The 25,253-nt window shown below is 41.4% G+C and overlaps 1 protein-coding gene across 6 annotated transcripts in view; it reads right to left on the bottom strand.

Annotated features, from left to right (window-relative positions):
- LOC106610436 (zinc finger protein 638) overlaps window positions 1-25,253 on the bottom strand; it is a 56,892-nt gene that overhangs the window by 15,734 nt on the left and 15,905 nt on the right. For 5 of the 6 annotated variants that reach the window (XM_014209806.2, XM_014209807.2, XM_014209808.1 and 2 more), the window contains exons 2-7: window positions 15,488-17,078; window positions 13,583-13,644; window positions 12,436-12,465; window positions 11,994-12,235; window positions 780-1,039; window positions 340-555 (exon numbers count right to left, since the gene is read on the bottom strand). In XM_014209806.2, the coding sequence (XP_014065281.1) occupies window positions 340-555; window positions 780-1,039; window positions 11,994-12,235; window positions 12,436-12,465; window positions 13,583-13,644; window positions 15,488-17,078 (2,401 nt within the window). Of the gene's footprint in view, window positions 1-339; window positions 556-779; window positions 1,040-11,993; window positions 12,236-12,435; window positions 12,466-13,582; window positions 13,645-15,487; window positions 17,285-25,253 lie in introns of all 6 variants that reach the window. The other variant, XM_045722973.1, reaches the window with a different exon arrangement.

The following is a 25,253-nucleotide window of genomic DNA, read 5'->3' as shown; positions in this document are numbered from 1 at the left end:
ATATTTATTGAGCCCTATAAAATCAGTTTCAGTTTTCCCCCCAAATTCCATGTTTAGTTTTCCCAGGTTTCCATTTTTTTCAGGTTTTCGCTCTCCAAAAAAAAAAAAAAAAAATCACACTTTTATAAACAGGAAAACAAACAAATTAGATGTTAAGTCCACAACAATGCTTAAACTGAGGGATTTTGATGGGGATTTTTTTTATTATGCAGGGCCGGCCGGTGAAATCGACTCAAGGGGGTAAACAAGATGTCTTCATATTTATCAAAAAGACACCACACTTAGCATTAAAGTGTATGATGCCTAACTTGACACTCCCACACAGTTATCTATACTCACTTTACTGTATTGCGGCTGCCCCTGGTTCTCCTCCCCCTCCTCGTTCCTGATGATGAGGACATTAGTGACCTTGCCGAAGGACTGCACCAGTGACACCACTTCCTGGTACTTGGCATCTACAGGGAGGCCCGTCAGATAGAGCAAGTAGGAACCTGGAGGATTCTTCTTCTGCAGCGTTGGAGTCGGCTTCTTCTGTGGCGCATTGGAGGACTGGACCTAAAAATCAAGGAAGGAAGGTTTACAAGCACTGCTTGGGTTGGATGGGAGTGTGAAGAAGCTGCTATCCTTATAAGTTAGTTCTAATTCAATTTGTGAAATTTCCCTAAATGATATTACTACTGAAAGTAATTATTACTGATAACGTAGTTAATCTTAAAAGTCCTAATGACACTGTGCATAGCAAACAAAAGATTGAACCAAAAGCTCTGTGAAGGGCACACCTCTGAGTCCTGTCCTAGGGCGGTCTCCTTCCCGGCCGCTGGCTTGGCGCCTGGCTTAGAGGAAGCAGAGGAAGGTGGACGATGTGGCTTCTCAGACATGGACGCCGGAAACTTGCTGGTGGATGACAAATAGGACTCACGTTTCCCGGACTCGTGTTTTCCAGAAACCCCTGCTCTGTTGCCGTGGTCAGTCGCACACTTGGCGGGGTCATTTCTGGAACGCTTCAGGCCTTCTCGAGAGGAGCTCCCAGTAGATATCCCTGGAGGTAGGAGTAACAGATGATGTCTGGGTTATAATGACGCAAATATATTACAGTAGATATCCCCGGATGTTGGGGTAACAGATGTCTGGGCTATAATGACGTAAATATATTACAGTAGATATCCCTGGCTGTAGGGGTAACATATGTCTGTAATATTAACCTGTTGGGGTATAGGGGGCAGTATTTTCACTTTTGGATGAAAAGCGTGCCCAGAGTAAACGGCCTAATACTCAGGCCCAGAGCCAAATATTTGCAGATTATTAGTAGATTTGGATAGTAAACACACTAAAGTTTCCAAAACTGTTTGAATGATGTCTGTGAGTATAACAGAACTCATTTGGCAGGCAAAAACCTGAGAAAAATCCAACCCGGAAATGGAAATCTGATGCCTGTAGTCTTTTCAAGCCATTGCCTTTCAAACACAGTGACTTTGGGTTCATTTTGCACTTCCTAAGGCTTCCACTAGATGTCAACAGTCTTTAGAAAGTTGTTTGAGGCTTTTGCGGTAAACACAGAGCGAACAAGAGCACATGGAAGTAGGTGACTCAGAAAATTACATGGGTTTCTGATGCTCGTTCACGTGAGGTAGCAGTATTCCAAAACGTTTTCAAGACAATGCAATCGTCCGGTTGGAATATTATTGAAGTTCTAAGATAAAAAGGCTCTAAAGATTGATGCTATACCATGTTTGACATGTTTGAATGAACGTAAATATAACTTTTTTTGACTTTGTCGTGACATTTTCCGCGCGCTTCCTACACTTGGAGTAGCTAACTGAACGCGCAAACAACAAGGGGGTATTTCGACATAAATTATGGACTTTATCGAACAAAACATTTATTGTGGACCTGGGAATCCTGGAAGTGCCTTCTGATGAAGATTATTAAAGGCAAGTGAATATTTCTAATGCTATTTAGGATTTTAGATTACTCCAAAATGGCAGCTATCAACAAGCAAGCCTTTCTAATCGACCTGGCCCTGGTATCCTGGAAGGATATTGACCTCATCCCGTCAGTAGAGGATGCCTGGTTATTTTTTTTAAAATGCCTTCCTCACCATCTAAAATAAGCATGCCCCTTTCAAGAAATTTAGAACCAGGAACAGATATAGCCCTTGGTTCTCCCCAGACCTGACTGCCCTTAACAACACAAAAATATCCTGTGGCGTTCTGCATTAGCATCGAACTGCCCCCGCGATATGCAACTTTTCAGGGAAGTTAGAAACCAATACACACAGGCAATTAGAAATGCCAAGGCTAGCTTTTTCAAACAGAAATTTGCTTCCTGCAACTCAAACTCTAAAAAGTTCTGGGACATTGTAAAGTCCATGGAGAATAAGAACACCTCCTCCCAACTGCCCACTGCACTGAGGATAGGAAACTCTGTCACCACCGATAAGCCCACTATAATTGAGAATTTCAATAAGCATTTTTCTACAGCTGGCCATGCTTTCCACCTAACTACCCCTACTGCATTCAACAGCACTGCACCCCCCACAGCTACTCGCCCAAGCCTCCCCCATTTCTCCTTCTCCCAAATCCATTCAGCTGATGTTCTGAAAGAGCTGCAAAATCTGGACCCCTACAAATCATCTGGGCTTGACAATCTGGACCCTTTCTTTCTAAAATTATTTGCCGAAATTATTGCAACCCCTATTACTAGCCTGTTCAACCTCTCGTGTCGTCTGAGATTCCCATAGATTGGAAAGCAGCGGCTGTCATCCCCCTCTTCAAAGGAGGTGACACTCTTGACCCAAATTGCTACAGACCTATATCCATCCTTCCCTGCCTTTCTAAGGTCTTCGAAAGCCAAGTCAACAAACAGATTACCGACCATTTCGAATCCCACCGCACCCTCTCCGCTATGCAATCTGGTTTCAGAGCTGGTCATGGGTGCACCTCAGCCACGCTCAAGGTCCTAAACGACATCGTAACCGCCATCGATAAGAAACAATACTGTGCTGATGTATTCATTGACCTGGCCAAAGCTTTTGACTCTGTAAATCACCACATCCTCGTCGACAGACTCAGTAGCCTTGGTTTCTCAAACGATTGCGTCGCCTGGTTCACCAACTACTTCCTCTGATAGAGTTCAGTGTGTCAAATCGGAGGGCCTGCTGTCCGAACCTCTGGCAGTCTCTATGGGGGTACCACAGGGTTTCAATTCTTGGGCCAACTCTTTTCTCTGTATACATCAATGATGTCGCTCTTGCTGCTGGTGAATCTCTGATCCACCTCTACGCAGACGACACCATTCTGTATATTTCTGGCCCTTCTTTGGACACTGTGTTAACCTCTTGACGTTACCCTAGGATAGGGGGCGCCACAGCGCATTTTGGAAAAAATTTGTGCCCATTTTCAACGGCCTACTAATCAGACTCAGAAGCTAGGATATGCATATAATTAATACCTGTGGATAGAAAACACCCTAAAGTTTCTAAAACTGTTTGAATGGTGTCTGTGAGTATAACAGAACTCATATGGCAGTCAAAACCCCGAGACCGATTGAAACAGGAAGTGGAATTCTGAATTGTGGACTCAACTTCACGTCGTTGCCTATTATTCACACCGTGAACTATCGTTATTTGAGCACTTCCTATTGCTTCCACAAGATGTCGCCAGTCTTTACAAAGTGTTTTGAGCCTTCTACTGTCGAAACTCAGTCAATGAGACGCGTTGGAAATTGGTCACAGCGGGAGGGCCATCACCATTATGACGCCGGCGGCCCTGTCTACCCCCACCTTTGGAAATGTTTTGAAACACATTGAAATCGTCCCCCTCGAATCTTATTGGCTCTCTTGTTGAAACAGGCCCTGAAGATTTATGTTATACAACGTTTGACATGTTTGAACGTACCTAAATGGGAAAAAAATTGCTTTTTTCCCGACACGGCTGTCCCGCGGCCGGCAGAGCTTTTGGATACTGCCTTGAGACGCGCTAACAACAGCATGCTAATGGAACATAAAGGATGGACTTTTTCGACCGAAAATACATCTGTTGTGGACCTGGGATTCCTGGAAGTGCTTTCTGATGAAGACAACTAAAGGTAAGGGATTATTGACAATATTATACAACATTAGATGTGATCTGCGATTGTTCCAAGATGGCGCCGAGCTGTATTTACTAGGTCATTTTCTGAGTATCGCATCCCCTTTTATCGCTAAGTGTGATTACCCAGTAAAGTTATTTTTAAATCTGGTATGACAGGTGCTTTCAAGAGATATTCATCTATAAATCTTAGAATGACAATATTACATTTTAAACATGTTTTCGAATAGTAATTCAGTAAAATGTAGCACTGTTTCATCGGATGCTTTTGACGGGAAAATAGTTAGTCAACGTCAGACGCCGATGTAAAATGCTGTTTTCATATATAAATATGAACTTTATTGAACAAAAGAATGCATGCATTGTGTAACATAATGTCCTAGGTGTGTCATCTGATGAAGTTTGTAAAAAGGTTAGTGCTGCATTTAGCTGTTTTTTGGTTATTTGTGATGCAAGTGGTTGGTCGGAAAATGGCTATGTTTCTGCTTTTTACGATGGACTCCTCTAACATAATCTAATGATTTGCTTTTCCTGTAAAACCTTTTTGAAATCGGACGACGTGGGTCGATTCAGGAGAGGTGTATCTATAAAACGAAAAAAACATTTTTTTTCTTTTTTTCTTCAAATTATTAAATTTTGTTATGCTAATGGCGATATGATTTTTCGCTGGATTTTGATCCCGCTGACGGGATGAGACGCTGAAGAGGTTCTAACCTCCAGACGAGCTTCAATGCCATACAACTCTCCTTCCATGGCTTCCAACTGCTCCTAAAAACAAGTAAAACAAAATGCATGCTCTTCAACTGATCGCTGCCTGCACCTGCCTGCCTGTCCAGCATCACTTCTCTGGACGGTTTTGACTTAGAATTTGTGGACAACTACAAATACCTAGGTATCTGGTTAGACTGTAAACTCTCCTTCCAGACTCACATCAATCATCTCCAATCCAAAGTTAAATCTAGAATTGGCTTCCTATTTCGCAACAAAGCATCCTTCACTCATGCTGCCAAACTTACCCTCGTAAAACTGACCATCCTACCAATCCTCGACTTCGGCGATGTCATTTACAAAATAGCCTCCAATACCCTACTCAACAAGCTGGATGCAGTCTATCACAGTGCCATCCGTTTTGTCACCAAAGCCCCATATACTACCCACCACTGCGACCTGTACGCTCTCGTTGGCTGGCCTTCGCTTCATAATCGTCGCCAAACACATTGGCTCCAGGTCATCTACAAGACCCTGCTAGGTAAAGTCCCCCCTTATCTCCGCTCACTGGTCACCATAGCAGCACCCACCTGTAGCACGCGCTCCAGCAGGTATATCTCTCTGGTCACCCCTAAAGCCAACTCCTCCTTTGGTCGTCTCTCCTTCCAGTTCTCTGCTGCCAATGACTGGAACGAACTACAAAAATCTCTGAAACTGGAAACACTCATCTCCCTCACTAGCTTTAAGCACCAGCTGTCAGAGCAGCTCACAGATCACTGCACCTGTACATAGCCCATCTATAATTTAGCCCAAACTACTACCTCTTCCCCTACTGTATTTATTTATTTTATTTATTTTGCTCCTTTGCACCATATTATTTATATTTTATCTTTGAACTTTCTTCAAACTACAAATCTACCATTCCAGTGTTTTTCTTGCTATACTTTATTTACTTTGCCACCATGGCATTTTTTTGCCTTTACCTCCATTATCTCACATCATTTGCTCACATTGTATATAGTCTTTATTTTTTTTTCTTCTACTGCATCATTGATTGTATGTTGTTTTACTCCATGTGTAACTCTGTGTTTTTGTATGTTGTCGAACTGCTTTGCTTTATCTTGGCCAGGTCGCAATTGTAAATGAGAACTTGTTCTCAACTTGCCTACCTGGTTAAATAAAGGTGAAATGAAAAAAATAAATGAAAATCTGTATTATTGCAAAGTGTGCTTTCCTCGTAAAGTTATTTTGAAATCTGTCAAAGCGGTTGCATTCAGGAGATGTTAATCTATAATTCTTTGAATAACAGTTTAATATTTTATCAACGTTTATGATGAGTATTTTTTTAAATTGATATGCCCTTTCACCGACAGTTTTGGGGGAAATACATTTTCTGAACGTCACGCGCCAATGTAAAATTGAGTTTTTGGATACAAATATGAACTTGATGGAACAAAAAATGCATGTATTGTCTAACATAATGTCCTAGGAGTGTCATCTGATGAAGATTGTCAAAGGTTAGTGCATAACTTAGCGGTTTTCTGCTTTTGGCGACGCCTGTCCTTGCATTGAAAATGGCTGTATGTAATGTTTTGTCTATGTACCGTCCTAACATAATCTAACTTTATACTTTCGCCGTAAAGCCTTCTTGAAATCGGACAACGTGGTTAGATTAACGAGAGTCTTATCTTTAAAATGGTGTAAAATAGTTGTATGTTTGAGAAATTTGAATTATGACATTGTGTTTTCGAATTTGGCGTTCTGATTTTTCACTGGCTGTTGAATAGTGTGTACCGTGGGTGGGACAGTAGCGTCCCACGTAGCCCAGAGAAGTTAACCTTTTAGGGACAGACATTCCGCTAGCGGAACGCCTCACCAATATCCAAATGGTAGAGCGTGGCGCGAAATACAAATACCTTAAAAATGCTATAACTTCAATTTCTCAAACATATGACTATTTTACACCATTTAAAAAGACAAGACTCTCGTTAATCTAACCACATTGTTCGATTTCAAAAAGGCTTTACAGCGAAAGCAAAACATTACATTATGTCAGGAGAGTACCCTGCCAAAAATAATCACACAGCCATTTTCAAAGCAAGCATATATGTCACAAAAACCAAAACCACAGCTAAATGCAGCACTAACCTTTGATGATCTTCATCAGATGACAACCCTAGGACATTATGTTATACAATGCATGCATGTTTTGTTCAATCAAGTTCATATTTATATCAAAAACCAGCTTTTTACATTAGCATGTGACGTTCAGAACTAGCATACCCCCAGCAAACATCCGGTGAATTTACTAAATTACTCACGATAAACGTTCACAAAAAACATAACAATTATTTTAAGAATTATAGATACAGAACTCCTCTATGCACTCGATATGTCTGATTTTAAAATAGCTTTTCGGTGAAAGCACATTTTGCAATATTCTCAGTAGATGGCCCAGCCATCACGGCTAGCCATTTAGACACCGACCAAGTTTAGCCCTGATCAAACTCCGATTTACTATTACAAAAGTTTCATTACCTTTGTTGTCTTCGTCAGAATGCACTCCCAGGACTGCTACTTCAATAACAAATGTTGGTTTGGTCCAAAATAATCCATCGTTATATCCGAATAGCGGCGTTTTGTTCGTGCGTTCAAGACACTATCCGAAATGGTAAAGAAGGGTCGAGCGCATGGCGCAATTCGTGACAAAAAAATTCTAAATATTCCATTACCGTACTTCGAAGCATGTCAACCGCTGTTTAAAATCAATTTTTATGCCATTTTTCTCGTAGAAAAGCGATAATATTCCGACCGGGAATCTCCTTTTCGGCAAACAGAGGAAAAAAAATCACAAAGACGGGGGCGGTCAGGTCACGCGCCTAAGCCCAGAGTCCCTTGATCGGCCACTTGAGAAAGGCGATAATGTGTTTCAGCCTGGGGCTGGAATGACGACATTCAGGTTTTTCCCGGGCTCTGAGCGCCTATGGACGACGTAGGAAGTGTCACGTTAGAGCAGAGATCCTTAGTAAAAGATAGAGATGGCAAAGAAGTTCCAGAAATGGTCAGACAGGCCACTTCCTGTAAAGGAATCTCTCAGGTTTTGACCTGCCATTTGAGTTCTGTTATACTCACAGACACCATTCAAACAGTTTTAGAAAATTTAGGGTGTTTTCTATCCATATGTAATAAGTATATGCATATTCTAGTTACTGGGTAGGAGTGGTAACCAGATTAAATCGGGTACGTTTTTTATCCAGCCGTGAAAATACTGCCCCCTAGCCATAAGAGGTTAAAAGCAAAAACTATAGCAGGAAGTACCAGTGACTCGCTCAATACGGAAGTGGTCAGATGATGCGGATGCTACAGGACTGTTTTGCTAGCACAGGCTGGAATATGTTCCGGGATTCATCCAATGTCATTGATGAGCATTCCACCTCAGTCATCAGCTTCATCAATAAGTGCGTCGACAACGTCATCCCCACATACATATCCCAACCAGAAGCCATGGATCACAGGCAACATCCGCATAAAGGCTAGAACTGCCCCTTTCAAGGAGCGGCACACTAATCTGGACGCGTATAAGAAATCATGCTATGCCCTCAGACGAACCATCAAACAAACAAAGTGTCAATACAGGACTAAGATTGAATCCTACTACACCGGCTCTGACGCTCGTCGGATGTGGCAGGACTCAAAGCACAATCTCAATCCACACTGCCCTTTCCCACATGGACAAAAGGAACACCTATGTGAGAATGCTGTTCATTGACTACAGCTCAGTGTTCAACACCATAGTGCCCACGAAGCTCATCACTAAGCTAAGGACCCTCGGGACTAAACAACCCCCTCTGCAACTGTATCCTGGACTTCCTGACAGGCCACCCCCAGGTGGTAAGGGTAGGCAACAACATATCTGCCACGCTGATCCTCAACAATGGGGCCCCTCAGGGGTGTGTACTTCGTCCCCTCCTGTACTCCATGTTCCAAACACACCAAGACAGTCGTGAAGAGGGCATGACAAAACCTTTTCCCCCTCAGGATACTGAAAAGATTTGGCATGGGTCCCCAGATCCTCAAAAAGTTCTACAGCTGCACCATTGACAGCATCCTGACCGGTTGCATCATCGCCTGGTATGGCAACCACTCGGCATCTAACAGTAAGGCGCTAGAGGGTAGTGCGTACGGCCCAGTACATCATTGGGGCAAAGCTTCCTGCCATCCAGGACCTATATAATAGGCGGTGTCAGAGGAAAGCCCATAAAATTGTCAGACTCCATTCACCCAAGTAGGGATGAAATGGTTACCCGTTTCACGATAAACCATGGTAAAATTCAACGGTTTGTATTACCGTTTCAAATTTGAATTATCATTAAAACCGTATTTGATTACCACGGTTTGAATAACTCACGGTAAATACCATCCAGCATCAACCAAAGTTAGCAACAGTGACGCAGGCGCAGCATGCAATGTGGGTTTTGTGCGAAAACACGGCGGAAGGGTGTGACAGAGCTCAGGAGATTTTTCAGCCTTCTAAGAGGACCAAATCTGAAGTGTGGTCGTATTTTGGGTTTTACAAGAGTGCGGAGGGAAACTTAAATCGAAAATGGTCACCCTGTCTGCAGAAACATGCAAACATTTTATTTTAAATTGCTGCGAAAGGGGACAACACTTAACATTTCTGGAGTCATCTTCGTGACCTCCACCCAGTACTTTATAGTGAATGCAAGGTAAGTTAACTTTTAGCTCAATACATGTGGGAAAAGGTCATGATTTGTTTAACTTGCTAATAGCTTCTCAGTAAAGTAAACTGAAGCGTTCAGTGTTAAAACCTGTTGTGGATAGGTGGCAGTATTTTCACGGCCGGGTTAAAAAAACGTGCCTGTTTTAATCTGGTCACTACTCTTGCCCAGAAACTAGAATATGCATATAATTAGTAGATTTGGATAGAAAACACTAAAGTTTCTAAAACTGTTTTAATGGTGTCTGTGAGTACAACAGAACTCATATGGCAGGCAAAAACCTGAGAAGATTTCAACCAAGAAGTGGCCTGTCAGGCAATTTGTGGTCCTTCTAATGCATCTCTATCGAATTTACAGCATCTAAGCTGTTACGTAACACTTTCTAAGGCTTCCATTGGCTCTCTAAAGCCTTCAGAAAGCGGATTGAGGCGTCTCCTGTCTCTGGGCAGAGTATAGTAGGTCAGTTTGTCAGTGGTCTACCTGGTGACTAAGAGATTGGATATGCGCAGTCCCGCGACCATGCTATTTTTTCTTTTCCTTTTTGAATGAATACACTATTGTCCGGTTGGAATATTATCGCTATTTTACGAGAAAAAATCCATAAAAATTGGATTTTAAACAGCGTTTGACATGCTTCTAAGTACGGTAAAGGAACATTTAGAATTTTTTTGTCTCGATATGTGCTCGCGCGTTACCCTTTGGATAGTGAGCTGAACGCACGAACAAAACGGAGGTATTTGGACATAACTATGGATTATTTGGAACCAAAACAACATTTCTTATGGAAGTAGCAGTCCTGGGAGTGCATTCTGACGAAGATCAGCAAAGGTAATACAATTTCTCTAACAGTAATTCTGAGTTTAGTGAGCCCCGAAGTTGGCAGGTGTCAAAATAGCTAGCCGTGATGGCTGAGCTATGTACTCAGAATATTGCAAAATGTGCTTTCGCCGAAAAGCTATTTTAAAATCTGACATAGCGATTGTATAAAGGAGTTCTGTATCTATAATTCTTAAAATAATTGTTATGTATTTTGTCAACGTTTATGGTGAGCAATTTTGTAAATTCACCGGAAGTTTTGGGTGGGAATGCATGTTCTGAACATCACATGCCAATGTAAAAAGCTGTTTTTGATATAAATATGAACTTGATTGAACAAATCATGCATGTATTGTATAACATAATGTCCTAGGAGTGTCATCTGATGAAGATCAAAGGTTATTGCTTCATTTAGCTGTGTTTTGGGTTTATGTGACATATATGCTTGCTTGGAAAATGGCTGTGTGATTATTTGTGGCTATGTACTCTCCTGACATAATCTAATGTTTTGCTTTCGCTGTAAAGCCTTTTTGAAATCGGACAATGTGGTTAGATTAACCAGAGTCTTGTCTTTAAAATGGTGTAAAATAGTCGTATGTTTGAAAAATTGAAATTATTGCATTTGAGGTTTTGTATTTCGCGCCACGCTCTTCCACTGGCTGTTGAATAGAGTGGGACGGTGACGTCCCACCTAGCCCATAGAAGTTAAGTAGTGAACAAAGATGCATACATACATACATACATACATACATACATACATACATACAGGATGCTAGGCCAGCAGCACCTTATTTCTTTATGAAGGAGAGATTTTTATGTTTATTTAATGGTTAATGTTTATGCACACAAAAAGTGCATAGTGCTGCTAATTTTAATATAAAACTTGGTGAAATGATTTCAGTGTGTGTATCAGTACTTTTTATTTTTTTTTACATTTCCAGCACATCTTAACAATACCGAGATAATACTGATGACCGTGATAATTTGTGTCACTATAATCGTGAAATGTAATTTTCATACCATTTAATCTCTACACCCAAGTCAGAATGTTTTCTCTGCTACCGCACGGCAAGCGGTACCGGAGCGCCAAGTCTAGGACCAAAAGGCTCCTTAACAGCGTCCAAGCCATAAGACTGCTTAACTATTGATCAAATGTCCACCGGATTATTACAGTGACCCCCCCCCATTTGTTTTGTACACTGCTGCTACTCACTGTTTATTATCTATGCAGTCACCTCACCCCTACCTACATGTACAAATTACCTCAACTAACCTGTACCCCCGCACACTGACTCAGTAACCTCTGCATATTGCCTCGTTATTGTTAGTGTTATTTTTTTACTTTAGTTTATTTAGTAAATATTTTCTTTACTATTCTTGAACTGCACTGTTGGTTAAGGGCTTGTAACTAAGCATTTCACGGTAAGGTCTGCACATGTGACAAATAAAGTTTGATTTGATATTTTACAGTAGATATCCCTGGAGGTAGGGGTAACAAATGATGTCTGGGTTATGACGATGTAGCACAGGGCAGATATATTACAGTGCCAACAGACTAGCACTCCAGGAATATGGTTAATCTGGGTCTGGGAAACCATGTCAACCACTAGCCCAGATTAGCATCTAGACAAAAGTGGCTTACCTGAGGATTCGCTGGTTCTCTTCTCCGGCCTGTGAGCGCTGGAGGCAGAACCGCGATGGGACTGGGAGGGGCTGTGCCGGCCAGAGGTGTGGGGGGCGTGTCCATGGGAGGTGGGCGGAGAGATCCTTCTGCCCGGAGGAGGGGTGGGGGACCAGGACAAGGAACGGGAGACTGAGCGGGAGGGAGAGCGTTCTAGGGAATGCCAGGTGGCACAGGCATCCTGACCTTGAGACGGGTCCCTCCTGGTTTGGGGCAAAGAGGGGAGAGAGGAGTCAGAAGAACAATATGACATTATATGTGATTCAAAAACCCAGTGACATACAACACCACCAGAGGAAAATGATAGGTGGTTTGTCAGTTGCACAGTTGTAATCTCAAAAAGGTACGATTGGACAATCAGGGTGAAAAATAGGTAGTCCTACATTTTAGGAACATCTCTCACCTTGGGATATTTGGATTCCAGTCTGGATACCTTTGGGGGGGAAAGAAGAGACATGAGTACACCAGCCATGGGTTATTAGTGAGTATTAATGGGTTAGTTAACTCTAAAAGTCTAAGCCGTTGTGGGGGAGAGGTACTAAGCTAACATAAGGAATTGTTTTAAGATGGTCATACCATGGATCATATAGCTATTTGATTTCAAATTTCTAGTACACCTTTAAGAATCCCCAAAAAGCTAAAAAAATATATCTATATTTTAGGAAATATTGAATGTGGCCTCCTATAGCCCATAGAAATGCATTGAATAACACATTCATAAATGGCAACAAAAAAAAAGGCTGTAAAAAAATGTATCATAAAGAATAAGGTTTTGGAATGTCTGTCCTATATCTAGGATATAAGAAAGCTCAGGAAATGTTTTGTTTTATTTAACCCCTTATTTTTGTTGGAACAAAACTAACTCCTCCTTACTTCATTTGTTTTTAAGGGTTAGCTTCAGAAGGTCATGGAGCAAAACGGAGAACACCATCATGTTCGTGAGTCACCCATAGTGGGGTCATAGTATGTAGAGCAAATGGCTCGGACGCTACAGACAGTAGTTGGCACATCAGCGTTACCGACTTCAGACGAGTCACATGACACTTCTCAAACCGTTCGGACCCTACAGACATCATTATTGTGGATAGTCAGATCAATAAAATAGTTTAATAAAAACGTTTACATGCTTCGCAAGAACGATTTCCTTAATAGTGCTGTTTACATGGACACATCTGGCATCAGGCTACCTGAGGGCACTGACAAATGCAGAAAATTGCCAATCAAAATATACATTCTACCACAGCGAACATGTTATTTTTGGGAAGCATATTTGATTCTGAGAAGACTGATTTTCAGGATGTCTCATGGTCTGATAAACACCGCTGTAGCTCAGCCACCTATCATGGACGCGGAAGGCTGACATAGGCGGATGTGATGGATTGAGACACAGCCCATGCAAAAAAAAAACAACTGATATCTGACATCTTAAACTGATGGATTTTGATGGGATATATTTAATTTTTTACTTAGACTGATGGGTGCTTCAATAGACATAAGGATTTTAACTGTCAGCATAGATTTAGCAATTTATTTATTGTTTAAACACCCACTTGTTGCGCAGATCTCTGCAGCTAGCTGTGTGGTTGACTGTGTTCACGTGATCGATCCAGTCCTGTGAGGAAAAAAACAAAAGAAAATAAAGAAATAATGGTTAGATATCTACCAGAGTCCAGCAGAGAGATGTGATTGGTAGGATCACATTTACACCACCATAGTGCCTATGCTTATGTAAGCATTAAGGAGAGTGGTGGAAATGTTATGTATATTTAGGGGTATTGTTGATATGTATAGGTCTTCCACATCTTGAATGCATTCCTCAACAAACTATCAAAAATATATGCATTGATACTATTTGTTCAAGTTTGAGGCATCAAATGGCAAAGTACTAAAGAAAGTTTCAAAATTTGAAGTTATCAAAAGAGACATTTTGGCAACAACCTGTAAAAAAGAAAAATGTAAATTGCAAAATGGTGTTTCTTGTATTAAAACAGCATTGATAATGTTTTTGTGCACTGCAGAAGAGTGAATACTGGGTAAAGTTAGTCCTCTTCACCACAAATACGAGTCAGCTTTTGCAGTTATATCCATGTCTTCTGCAATCTTCATCTTCTTCATCATCAGCAGAGTAAGGGTCAGGCTACTTTTTCAGGAGCAATTTTTTTTCTTTTTTTCTCTCCTTTAGTGTTTAGTTGTTTTAATTGTTGAACAACTCAACAGTAACACCAACCATATATGGATTGAAAGGAGAAGACACCGTGTACGGTTAGATGCACACAATAATGCGATTATTGTGGATAGTCAGATCAATAAAATAGTTTAATAAAAACATTTACATGCTTTGCAAGAAGAACGATTTCCTTAATAGTGCTGTTTACATGGACACATCTGCAAATCAGGCTACCTGATGGCACTGACAAATGCAGAAAATTGCCAATCAAAATATACATTCTACCACAGCGACCATGTTATTTTTGGGAAGCATATTTGATTCTGATTACGGACATATAAAGTTTGTATGTGAAAACTATTTGTAAAGATGCATACATTGTTGTTCCGATTTTCACTTCACTCTCGCTAAAGACGGCGGCTCGCTCAGCTGGTGCTAGCACAACTGCAGATCACCGCTGGAATGCCGATTAAGGTATTTACATGTCCAAATAACTTGAAAGATTGCACAGAAAACCTGGTGTTTCAATCGGCATAAGCTCACCAAACGTGCAAATTGTTTATGTGAATCAGAACTGTTAAACCATTGCTTAAACTATGCATATTTTTGAAAGTAGAATCAAATATTATGTGATGTATTTCACTGTGTTTTATGCCTGGTGTGTATGTAAAAGTGGTTATGGTGTTTAAAAGAAAAATCCACCCCAAAACTTTTTTTTTTTCTTTCTTCATTAGTCCCAAAAGGTTTTGCATCATCATGACAATGTGGCAAGTGACACTTTGCTTCTTGAAAGTCCAATATCTTGAAAACTTGACTGCTGACATTCAAAACACTGTGGTACTGTATCAACCGTGGACTAATGGAAACAAATACCAAAATATAGTTTGAGTGGATTTTTCCTTTAACTGCATTGGGCCTTTATAAAAGCTTAAAGGGATACTTTGTGATTTTGGCAATGAAGCCCTTTATCTACTTCCCCAGAGCCAGAGGAACTCATTGATACCATTTCTCTGTATCCAGTATGATGGAAGTTAGAAGTTACTTTGTGAGCCAAAGCCAACTAGCATCAGCACAACAACTGGAAGTCTATGGTATCTACTAGCATGCTAGCAGTTGCCAAAGACTTCCAGTTATTGCGCTAACACTAATTAGCAGCTTCCTAACTGGACGCAGAGACAACAAATGGTATCCACGAGTTCATCAGACTCCAAAATCCTGAAGTATCCGTTTAACAAAAACAAAATCTCTGCTTGGCGAACAACGTGTGCGGTACAGGTACGGTACTCACCTTAGCCCGTTCACATTGCATGTCGCACAGGGAGCAGGTGTGGGGGTACACCTTCGGAGGGTCCGCCGAGAAATCACCTATCATGGTGGGTGTTGGGAGCCTCTTGGTTGCGCTAGAGCTGCGTTTGGCACCGGAGGGTCTGGTTGATTTTGACGACTCACTCCTGGCTTTGAACTGTGGCCTTGATCTGGACCCTTCGCGCTCCGACCGAGATCTTGATGGCGGCTCTCTGACGGGCGTTCTTTTGTGCTTGTGAGCGTCGGGGATTGGAGCACGCCTCCTGTAGTCTTTGTCTTTCTTTGAGTCAGAGTCGTCGTCGTGCCGCCTTGGGGATTCAGCTTTACGTTTCAAAGACGAACCCGTGGGCTTTGACTCTGGTTTAGTCGCTCTCTCCTTAGGCGGTAGCTCGCGTTTGTAAGAGTCTCTACCCTCTTCCGCTGCCCTACTCGCGTGGCCGTAGTCGATAACTTTACCCGCCGTTTGCGTCACACTCAGAAAACTTGGGATGTTGGTCGTACATGAATGTACAGGATGCCGCTGTGGTGGAGAAGGACGCGGCGGTGGCGGCAGGTTAGGAATAGCAGGGTGAGTTTGAGAGAACGCAGGAGGGCCTGTGTTTCTGTTTGTTTTGTGTATCTGTATGTCACGTAGGATGAAGGGCAGAGTGTCTGGAGTTAGTTGGTCATCAGGGTAGTGGCTGAGAACCTCCAGGTCATCGTTTGACAAACCGAAGCCGGCCAGGATACTGCCTGCGCTCTCGGGTACGTACAGACCCTGCATGTTTCCACCCTGTGGACGACCCAGTTCAGAAACAGGAGCATTCCAGCTTTGCATGCCCCCTCCTGAATGCCCGCTGTTGGGGTTAGCATGAGAGTGGGAGGACTGCTGGAGGTGCTGCTGCTGATTGAGACCAAAGAGTTTACTGGGAGTCTGGTAGTTGGACCAGTCCACATCTTGCATCTGATTCTGCTGGTCATCGCAGGAGAGCGAGACAAGGTTGTTGCTGTTAGAATAGGCAGTCTCTGAACTCCCACCCTGACCGTCCCCATGCAGGCGGGGATCTACACAGTGCTGCCGGGAGATCTGGGTATTCTGGTTGAGTAGTCGGTGGTCCTCGTCCCTCCCGCCCTGAACACGGACAGAGATCGCTGACTCCAGCTCCTCGGGTAGCCGTGTTTGCGGCGGGAACTGACCCGCCTGGTAGCTGTTCATCTGGGCCATGTTGTTGCCGTCCGTAGAGTGGCCCGGTTGTTGTTGATGGTATGGCATGTTCCTGGGCCTGTTGAAGGGTGCCCCCTGTTGCTGAGGCTGGTACATGACAGGGGCGAGCGGCTGAGCGATGTTGTTGGCAGCTGCTTGCTGGAGAAGGTTGAGCAGGGCCAGTTGCTGGTTGCCGTGGTTACTGGCAGCGGCGATGATGCTCAGTTGGTGCAGGGCTAGCTGGGCTTCGATCTGGGCCAGGCGGATAGCCGCAGACGGTCCGAAGAGGAACGGGGTTCCCCGGCCTATGGTACCGAAGGCGCTGGCTGCCCTATCTGCCCAAGCTGATAGAGGGTAGAGCTGGGATCGACTTTCTGTGAGCAACGCGAAGCTGAGAGGTGGAAAGCAGAAACAGGATTACAGATGCTGGGCCTCCTCAAATTTGATTTGCTTGTATTGTTTCTTCTTTTTGGTTTTCTTACAGGAGGGGGTCCCTATGTAGTGAGAAATGTCTATGATTTCACTGTTTTTGTTTCCTTTTAAATTGAGGGGAGGGGAAATTCCATCATCTTCTCTTAAACATCTTGCAGTCATGCTCTTTTACAGGGTGGAAAAGCAAAGCAATGTTAACTATTCAACACCATTAGACTTACCATCAATTTGATACAAAGGCCAATAAAAGAATAACTTGTAAGTACTAGAGGTCGACCGATTAATCGGAATGGCCGATTAATTAGGGCCGATTTCACGTTTTCATAACAATTGGTATTTTTGTTCACCGATATGCCATTTTTTTACACCTTTATTTAACTAGGCAAGTCAGATTAAGAACACATTCTTATTTTCAATGACGCCCTAGGAACGGGGGTTAACCTCTATGGGCTAGGTGGGACGCTTGCGTCCCACCTACGTAACAGCCACTGCCAGCCTGTGGCGCGATTTTCAAAACCTTAAAAATCCTATTACTTCAATTTCTCAAACATATGACTATTTTACAGCCATTTAAAGACAAGACTCTCGTTAATCTAACCACACTGTCCCATTTCAAAAAGGCTTTACAACGAAAGCAAAACATTAGATTATGTCAGCAGAGTACCAAGCCAGAAATAATCAGACACCCATTTTTCAAGCCAGCATATAATGTCACCAAAACCCAGAAGACAGCTAAATGCAGCACTCACCTTTGATGATCTTCATCAGATGACAACCCTAGGACATTATTTTATACAATACATGCATGTTTTGTTCAATCAAGTTCATATTTATATCAAAAAACAGCTTTTTACATTAGCATGTGACGTTCAGAACTAGCAAACTTCCGGGGAATTCGCTAACATTTTACTAAATTACTCACGATAAACGTTCACAAAAAGCATAACAATTATTTTAAGAATTATAGATACAGACCTCCTCTATGCACTCGATATGTCCGATTTTAAAATAGCTTTTTGGTGAAAGCACATTTTGCAATATTCTAAGTACATAGCCCAGGCATCACGGGCTCGCTATTTAGACACCCGGCAAGTTTAGCACTCACCATAATCATATTTACTATTATAAAAGTTTGATTACCTTTTGTTGTCTTCGTCAGAATGCACACCCAGGACTTCTACTTCAATAACAAATGTTGGTTTGGTCCAAAATAATCCATCGTTATATCCGAATAGCGGCGTTTTGTTCGTGCGTTCCAGACACTATCCGAAATAGTAAAGAAGTAAATGGCGCAATTCGTGACAATAAAATTCTAAATATTCCATTACCGTACTTCGAAGCATGTCAACCGCTGTTTAAAATCAATTTTTACGACATTTTTCTCGTAGAAAAGCGATAATATTCCGACAGGGAATCTCCTTTTCGGCAAACAGAGGAAAAAATCCCAAAGGCGGGGGCGGTCGGGGTCACGCGCATAAGCTAGTGTCTCTTGATGGGCCACTTGAGAAAGGCGATAATGTGTTTCAGCCTGGGGCTGGAATGACGACATTCTGTTTTTTCCCGGGCTCTGAGCGCCTATGGACGACGTGGGAAGTGTCACGTTAGAGCAGAGATCCTTAGTAAATGATAGAGATGGAAAAGAAGTTCAAGAAATGGTCAGACAGGCCACTTCCTGTAAAGGAATCTCTCAGGTTTTGACCTGCCATTTGAGTTCTGTTATACTCACAGACACCATTCAAACAGTTTTAGAAAATTTTGGGTGTTTTCTATCCATATGTAATAAGTATATGCATATTCTAGTTACTGGGTAGGAGTGGTAACCAGATTAAATCGGGTATGTTTTTTATCCAGCCGTGTCAATACTGCCCCCTAGCCCTAACAGGTTAACTGCCTTGTTCAGCGGGGATTCGGGGATTTGTTTTTGCAACCTTCTGGTTACTAGTCCAATGCTCTAACCACCTGCCTTACATTGCACTCCACGAGGAACCTGCATGGCAGGCTGACTACCTGTTACGCGAGGGCAGCAAGAAGCCAAGGTAAGTTGCTCGCTAGCATTAAACTTATCTTATAAAAAACGATCAATCTTAACATAATCACTAGTTAACTACACATGGTTGATGATATTACTAGTTTATCTAACGTGTCCTGCGTTGCATATAATCGATGCGGTGCCTGTTAATTTCTCATCGAATCACAGCCTACTTCGACAAACGGGTTATGATTTAACCTGTCAAGCTATAGGGGGCAGTATTTTCGATTTCGGATGAAAAGCGTGCCCAGAGCAAACGGCCTAATGCTAGGGCCCAGAGTCAAATATTTGCAAATTATTTGATTTGGATAGAAAACACTAAAGTTTCCAAAACTGTTTGAATGATGTCTGTGAGTATAACAGAACTCATTTGGCAGGCAAAAACCTGAGAAAAATACAAGCAGGAAATGAAAATCTGGTTCCTGTAGTTTTTTCAAGTCCCTGCCTATTGAACACAGTGAGTTAGGGTTCATTTTGCACTTCCTAAGGCTTCCACTAGATGTCAACAGTCTTTAGAAAGTTGTTTGAGGCTTCTATGGTGAACAGAGAGCCAACAAAGGAAGTTGGTGACCCAGGGAAGGGCATCAGTTCATTTGCACGGGTTCACGCGAGAGTAAGCTGTGTTCCAAAACGTTTTTCAAGACACTGGAATCATGCGGTTAGAATATTACTGAAGTTCTGATTGAAAAAGGCCCTAAAGATTGATGCTATACAACGTTTGACACGTTTCAACAAACGTAAATATAACTTTTTTTACTTTTCGTCGTGACATTTTCCTCTCGCGTCCTACATTTTGAGTAGCTTACTGAACGCGCAAACATGGAGTTATTTGGACATATATTATGAACTTCATCGAACAAAACTACATTTATTGTGGACCTGGGATTCCTGGAAGTGCCTTCTGATGAAGATTATTAAAGGTAAGTGAATATTTATAATGCTATTTATGCATTTAGATGACTCCAAAATGGCAGGTATCTGTAATTGCCTGATGTATTTTTCTGAGCGCGGTACTCAGATTATTGCAAAGTGTACTTTCCCAGTAAAGTTATTTTGAAATCTGTCAATGCGGTTGCATTCAGGAGATGTTAATCTATAATTCTTTGAATAACAGTTTAATATTTTATCAACGTTTATGACGAGTTTTTTTGTAGATTGTTGTGCTGATTCACCGGAGGTTTGGGGGAAAATACATTTTCTGAACGTCACGTGCTAATGTAAAATGAGGTTTTTGGATATATGAACTTGATAGAACAAAAAATGCATGTATTGTCTAACAATGTCCTAGGAGTGTCATCTGATGAAGATTGTCAAAGGTTAGTGCATAATTTTAGCTGCTTTTGGTGACGCTTGTCCTTGCATTGAAAATGGCTGTGTGTAATGTTTTGTCTATGTACTGTCCTAACATAATCTAACTTTATGCTTTCGCCGTAAAGACTTTTTGAAATCTGACAACGTGGTTGGATTAAGGAGATGTTTATCTATAAAATGGTGTAAAATAGGTGTATGTTTCAGAAATTTGAATTATGACATTTTGTTGTTTTCGAATTTGGAGCTCTGATTTTTCACTGGCTGCACGGTGGGAGGGACAGCCTCAAAAAGTTAACAAGCACATTTGCGAAAAAAAGCACTGTCGTTGCACCAATGTACCTAACCATAAACATCAATGCCTTTCTTTAAAATCAATACACATGTATATATTTTTAAACCTGCACATTTAGTTAATATTGCCTGCTAACATGAATTTGTGTCACTTCTCTAGCGTTCCGTGCAAGCAGTCAGGGTATATACAGCAGTTTGGGCCGCCTGGCTCATTGCGGACTGTGTGAAGTCCATTTATTCCTAACAAAGGCCGTAATTAATTTGCCAGAATTGTACATAATTATGACATAACATTGAAGGTTGTGCAATGTAACAGGAATATTTAGACTTAGGGATGCCACCCGTTAGATAAAATACGGAACGGTTTCATTTTCGAAATGATAGTTTCTGGATTCGACCATATTAATGACCAAAGGCTCGTATTTCTGTGTGTTATGTTATAATTAAGTCTATGATTTGATATTTGATAGAGCAGTCTGACTGCGCGATGGTAGGCAGCAGCAGGCTCGTAAGCATTCATTCAAACAGCACCTTTGTGCGTTTTGCCAGCAGCTCTTCGCAATTCTTCAAGCATTGCGCTGTTTATGACTTCAAGCCTATCAACTCCCAAGATTAGGCTGGTGTAACCGATGTGAAATGGCTAGCTAGTTAGCGGGTGCGCGCTAATAGCATTTCAAACGTCACTCGCTCTGAGTAGTTGTTCCCCTTGCTCTACATGGGTAACGCTGCTTCGAGGGTGGCTGTTGTCGATGTGTTCCTGGTTCGAGCCCAGGTAGGAGCGAGGAGAGGGACGGAAGCTATACTGTTACACTGGCAATACTAAAGTGCCTATAAGAACATGCAGTAGTCAAAGGTATATGAAATACAAATCGTAGAGCGAAATAGTCCTATAATTCCTATAATAACTACAACCTAAAACTTCTTACCTGGGAATATTGAAGACTCATGTTAAATGGAACCACCAGCTTTCATATGTTCTCATGTTCTGAGCAAGGAACTTAAACGTTAGCTTTTTTACATGGCACATATTGCACTTTTACTTTCTTCTCCAACACTTTGTTTTTGCATTATTTAAACCAAATTGAACATGTTTCATTATTTATTTGAGGCTAAATTGATCATATTTATGTATTATATGAAGTTAAAGTGTTCATTCAGTATTGTTGTAATTGTCATTATTACAAATAAATAAATACAATTAAACCCCCCCAAAAATATATTTTTGTAATAAAAATCGGCCAATTAATCTGTATCATCTTTTTTGGGGTTAGGGTTAATCGGTATCGGCGTTGAAAAATCATAATCGGTCAGCCTCTAGTAAGTACACAAATAAGTACAACAATGAAAGGTACCCAATGGCACTTGTTTTGGACCTACCCACCACAAACAATTTTCTGGGAGAAAATCTAAACTGAGCTAATGGGCATGTTAAGATGTCCTAGAAGAATGGACCCGTTGCTACTTGTATCAGGTGTCACAGAAAACAGGCCTTTACTTACACTAGCACAACTCAATCTCCTAAAAATATATATACACTTTGTGGCCTGCAAATTGATTATTTTGATTTGGATAAAAGACCAGCAACCTACTATAAAAATCAGTGTTATTATGAGATTTTTAAAAGGCTGCCACTGGAGAAAACAAATTCCATACTTCAGAACAAAGGCGGGGGAATCTTTTCCCCTAATCTTGCACATACCCTGAGAAGTGTCATGGGTAATAAGAAAGAAGGTTTATTTTTGTTAATGTAATAAAAATGTAATTATGTTATGAAATGTACAGGTAACTGTCAAAATGAAGTGAATGCCAACAAAGTGTCTTAATAGGGCGTTGGACCACCACGAGCCGTCAGAACAGCTTCAATGCGCCTTGGCAGATTCAACTAGTGTCTGGAACACTACTGGAGGGATGCAACACCATTCTTCCACAAGAAATTCCATCATTTGGTGTTTTATTGATGGTGGTGTAGAATTGGGTTAAGATCTGGTGACAGACGGCCATAGCATATGGTTTACATCATTTTCATTCAACAAACCATTTAGTGACCACTCGTGCCCTGTGGATGGGGACATGGTCATCTTGGAAGAGACCACTCCCATCAGGATAGAAATTCTTCACCATAGGTTGACGGTGATCACTCACTCAGAACGGCTGTGTATTTATTGGCATTTACCTTGCCCCCTTAAGGGACTGAGTGGACCTAAACCAAATTGGAATCATGTTGGAATCATGGAAATGTATTATTCTAATTCTATAGTTAGAATATAATAGCTGACACTTTGAATACAGTGTTGGTTGACATGAAAATGAACAAAAATGCCAGGGAGGAGACAGGGTAGCAACAAAAGTGTTGGTAAGTGTTTCCTAGGGGACCCTATAATCTTTGGCTACATTTAATGTTCTCTTAGCTACTGCATGTAGTGAACATACTCAGGCTTCACGTATCCCTCTGATTTTGAAGATAATGTTGCACAAACATTCTGATTTAGGTCTACACCATCACTGGTATTATCAGGCTGTATAGCTAGTTACATTTTCTCTGACATTTATTAGCTAGCGGGGCTAGGTCTGTGTGGAAAGCGGCACAGAAAGAGAGCAGAAAGAGATGACTCAAGTAGTGGAGTAAAGTATAAAAATGGACATTACACATGGCGTATCAAATTTAACAAACCAAACACTGAAATACCATTATAGAAGGTAAAGTAAAAACCCAAACCGGTCCGTACACCACATACTGGTATATTTCAGCAATAAGGGAAGAGGGGGTGTGGTATATGGCCAATATACCACGTTTAAGGGCTGTTCTTAATCACAACAACGCGGAGTGCCTGGATACAGGCCTTAGCCATGGTATATTGGCCATATACCACAAACCCCAGACGTGCCTTATTGCTATTATAAACTGGTTACCAACATAATTAGAGCAGTAAAAATAAATGTATTGCCATACTCGTGGTATAGTCTGATATACCACAGCTGTCAACCAAACAACATTCAGGGCTCGAACCACCCAGTTTCTAATGTAAAATATGGTATACCAACCAGCCCTGTCACTTTTGTTTTCTGTTGCTTATGTTATGTTTTATGTAATCTTGATTCTTGCTTGTATTCAAATATATGTACAATTTGATATGATGTTGACCTGAAACAAGGAATATTAAGGGAAAAATTCTTATACATAAATTCGATAGAAGCCCAAACAGCAGTATTTTTTACACCTTTTTCAGATGACAGACCGATTCAATTGTAAAGGTGTCCGCATCCTTCCCAGTTCAGAAGGGTTTGTGCATGTATTATGATGACATTGTGACGTTTTTGTTTGTTTTGGACTTCAGTAAAGTTTTCTTTGGTTGTTCGGGCACAGACATTTTTCTCTCGAGGCAAGCCGAAGTCGGTAGTAGCCGAAGTCTACGCCCATTTCATCTGTGCCTGGTCAACAGTAGGGATTATTCAATAAAGTCTTTGTTGTCATTCAATGAGAGACTGCTCATTTTCGCGCACATTTTTTCATTGAGAAATACTGCACCAAACATCTTAGTTAGATGTAAAATTGGGCGACTAAGATCTCCTCTGCAAAAACATTACAATTAATGACCGATTTCTTGAGTTATCTTAGATTAATTCTGACGATTTTGAGGAAGTATATACTGGCTCCGGCGTCTCAAAAATGGACAAAGTGCTATTGTAGCCTTTTTCTAATTTTTCAAGAGAAAAGTATTTTAAGGGAGTCTGATTACACTCGTTCGGGTCGCATAGGCTCCAGTTGAACTGAAGCATGCTGACGCCTTAAGGAGTCGATGAGTAAACGCCATTTTGCCATTAGACTCTGATGATAGTCTATCTTGTAACTGAGAAGTCCATCAGCATCCTGAACAAATTTAGTCCACCGATCAAGCAAGCTTGTGTGGATATTAGGGATAGGTTAGTTAGAAGCTAATCTGTGTTGGCATCATACATCAGTCTCAAAGAGGAGAAGTTCTATGCATAAGAAAGGACAAGTATATAGGATTATGATCAAATGACAATGAGTGCAGTAACTAGGAACATACTCCATTGATAGAGGCTAACTACCTTTAGCACCTATTGATGACAGCAATGGAGGATGGTGGGTGGAGCTATAGGAGGACGGGCTCATAGTAATGGCTGGAATGGAATAATGCAACAATATCAAACACAAACATATGGAAACCACGTTTGACTACGTTCCATTAATTTCATTCCAGCCATTACAATGAGTGTCCTCCTATAGCTCCTCCCACCAGCCTCCACTGGATGATCATATGTCTGGCCATAAAAGCCCAGACACTTTCTCTAAACTTTAACATGAATCACTTGCAGTACAGTTAGGGAAACATACGGAACATATCAACGAGAAATAATTTTCATAAAACAAAAAGGTTAAATTACTACACAGCTTCATAGGGTTAGGTTTCCCACACTGCCATATTTCCATGTTACAGTGCTTATTTACGGAAAACGGAAGACGGACGCCACAAACCTGTA

This window comes from Salmo salar, chromosome ssa08, assembly GCF_905237065.1.
Source record: "Salmo salar chromosome ssa08, Ssal_v3.1, whole genome shotgun sequence".
Classification (NCBI taxonomy): Eukaryota; Metazoa; Chordata; class Actinopteri; order Salmoniformes; family Salmonidae; genus Salmo; species Salmo salar.
Note: the sequence above shows the minus strand (reverse complement) of the source record. Positions and strands in the feature narration are given on the sequence as shown.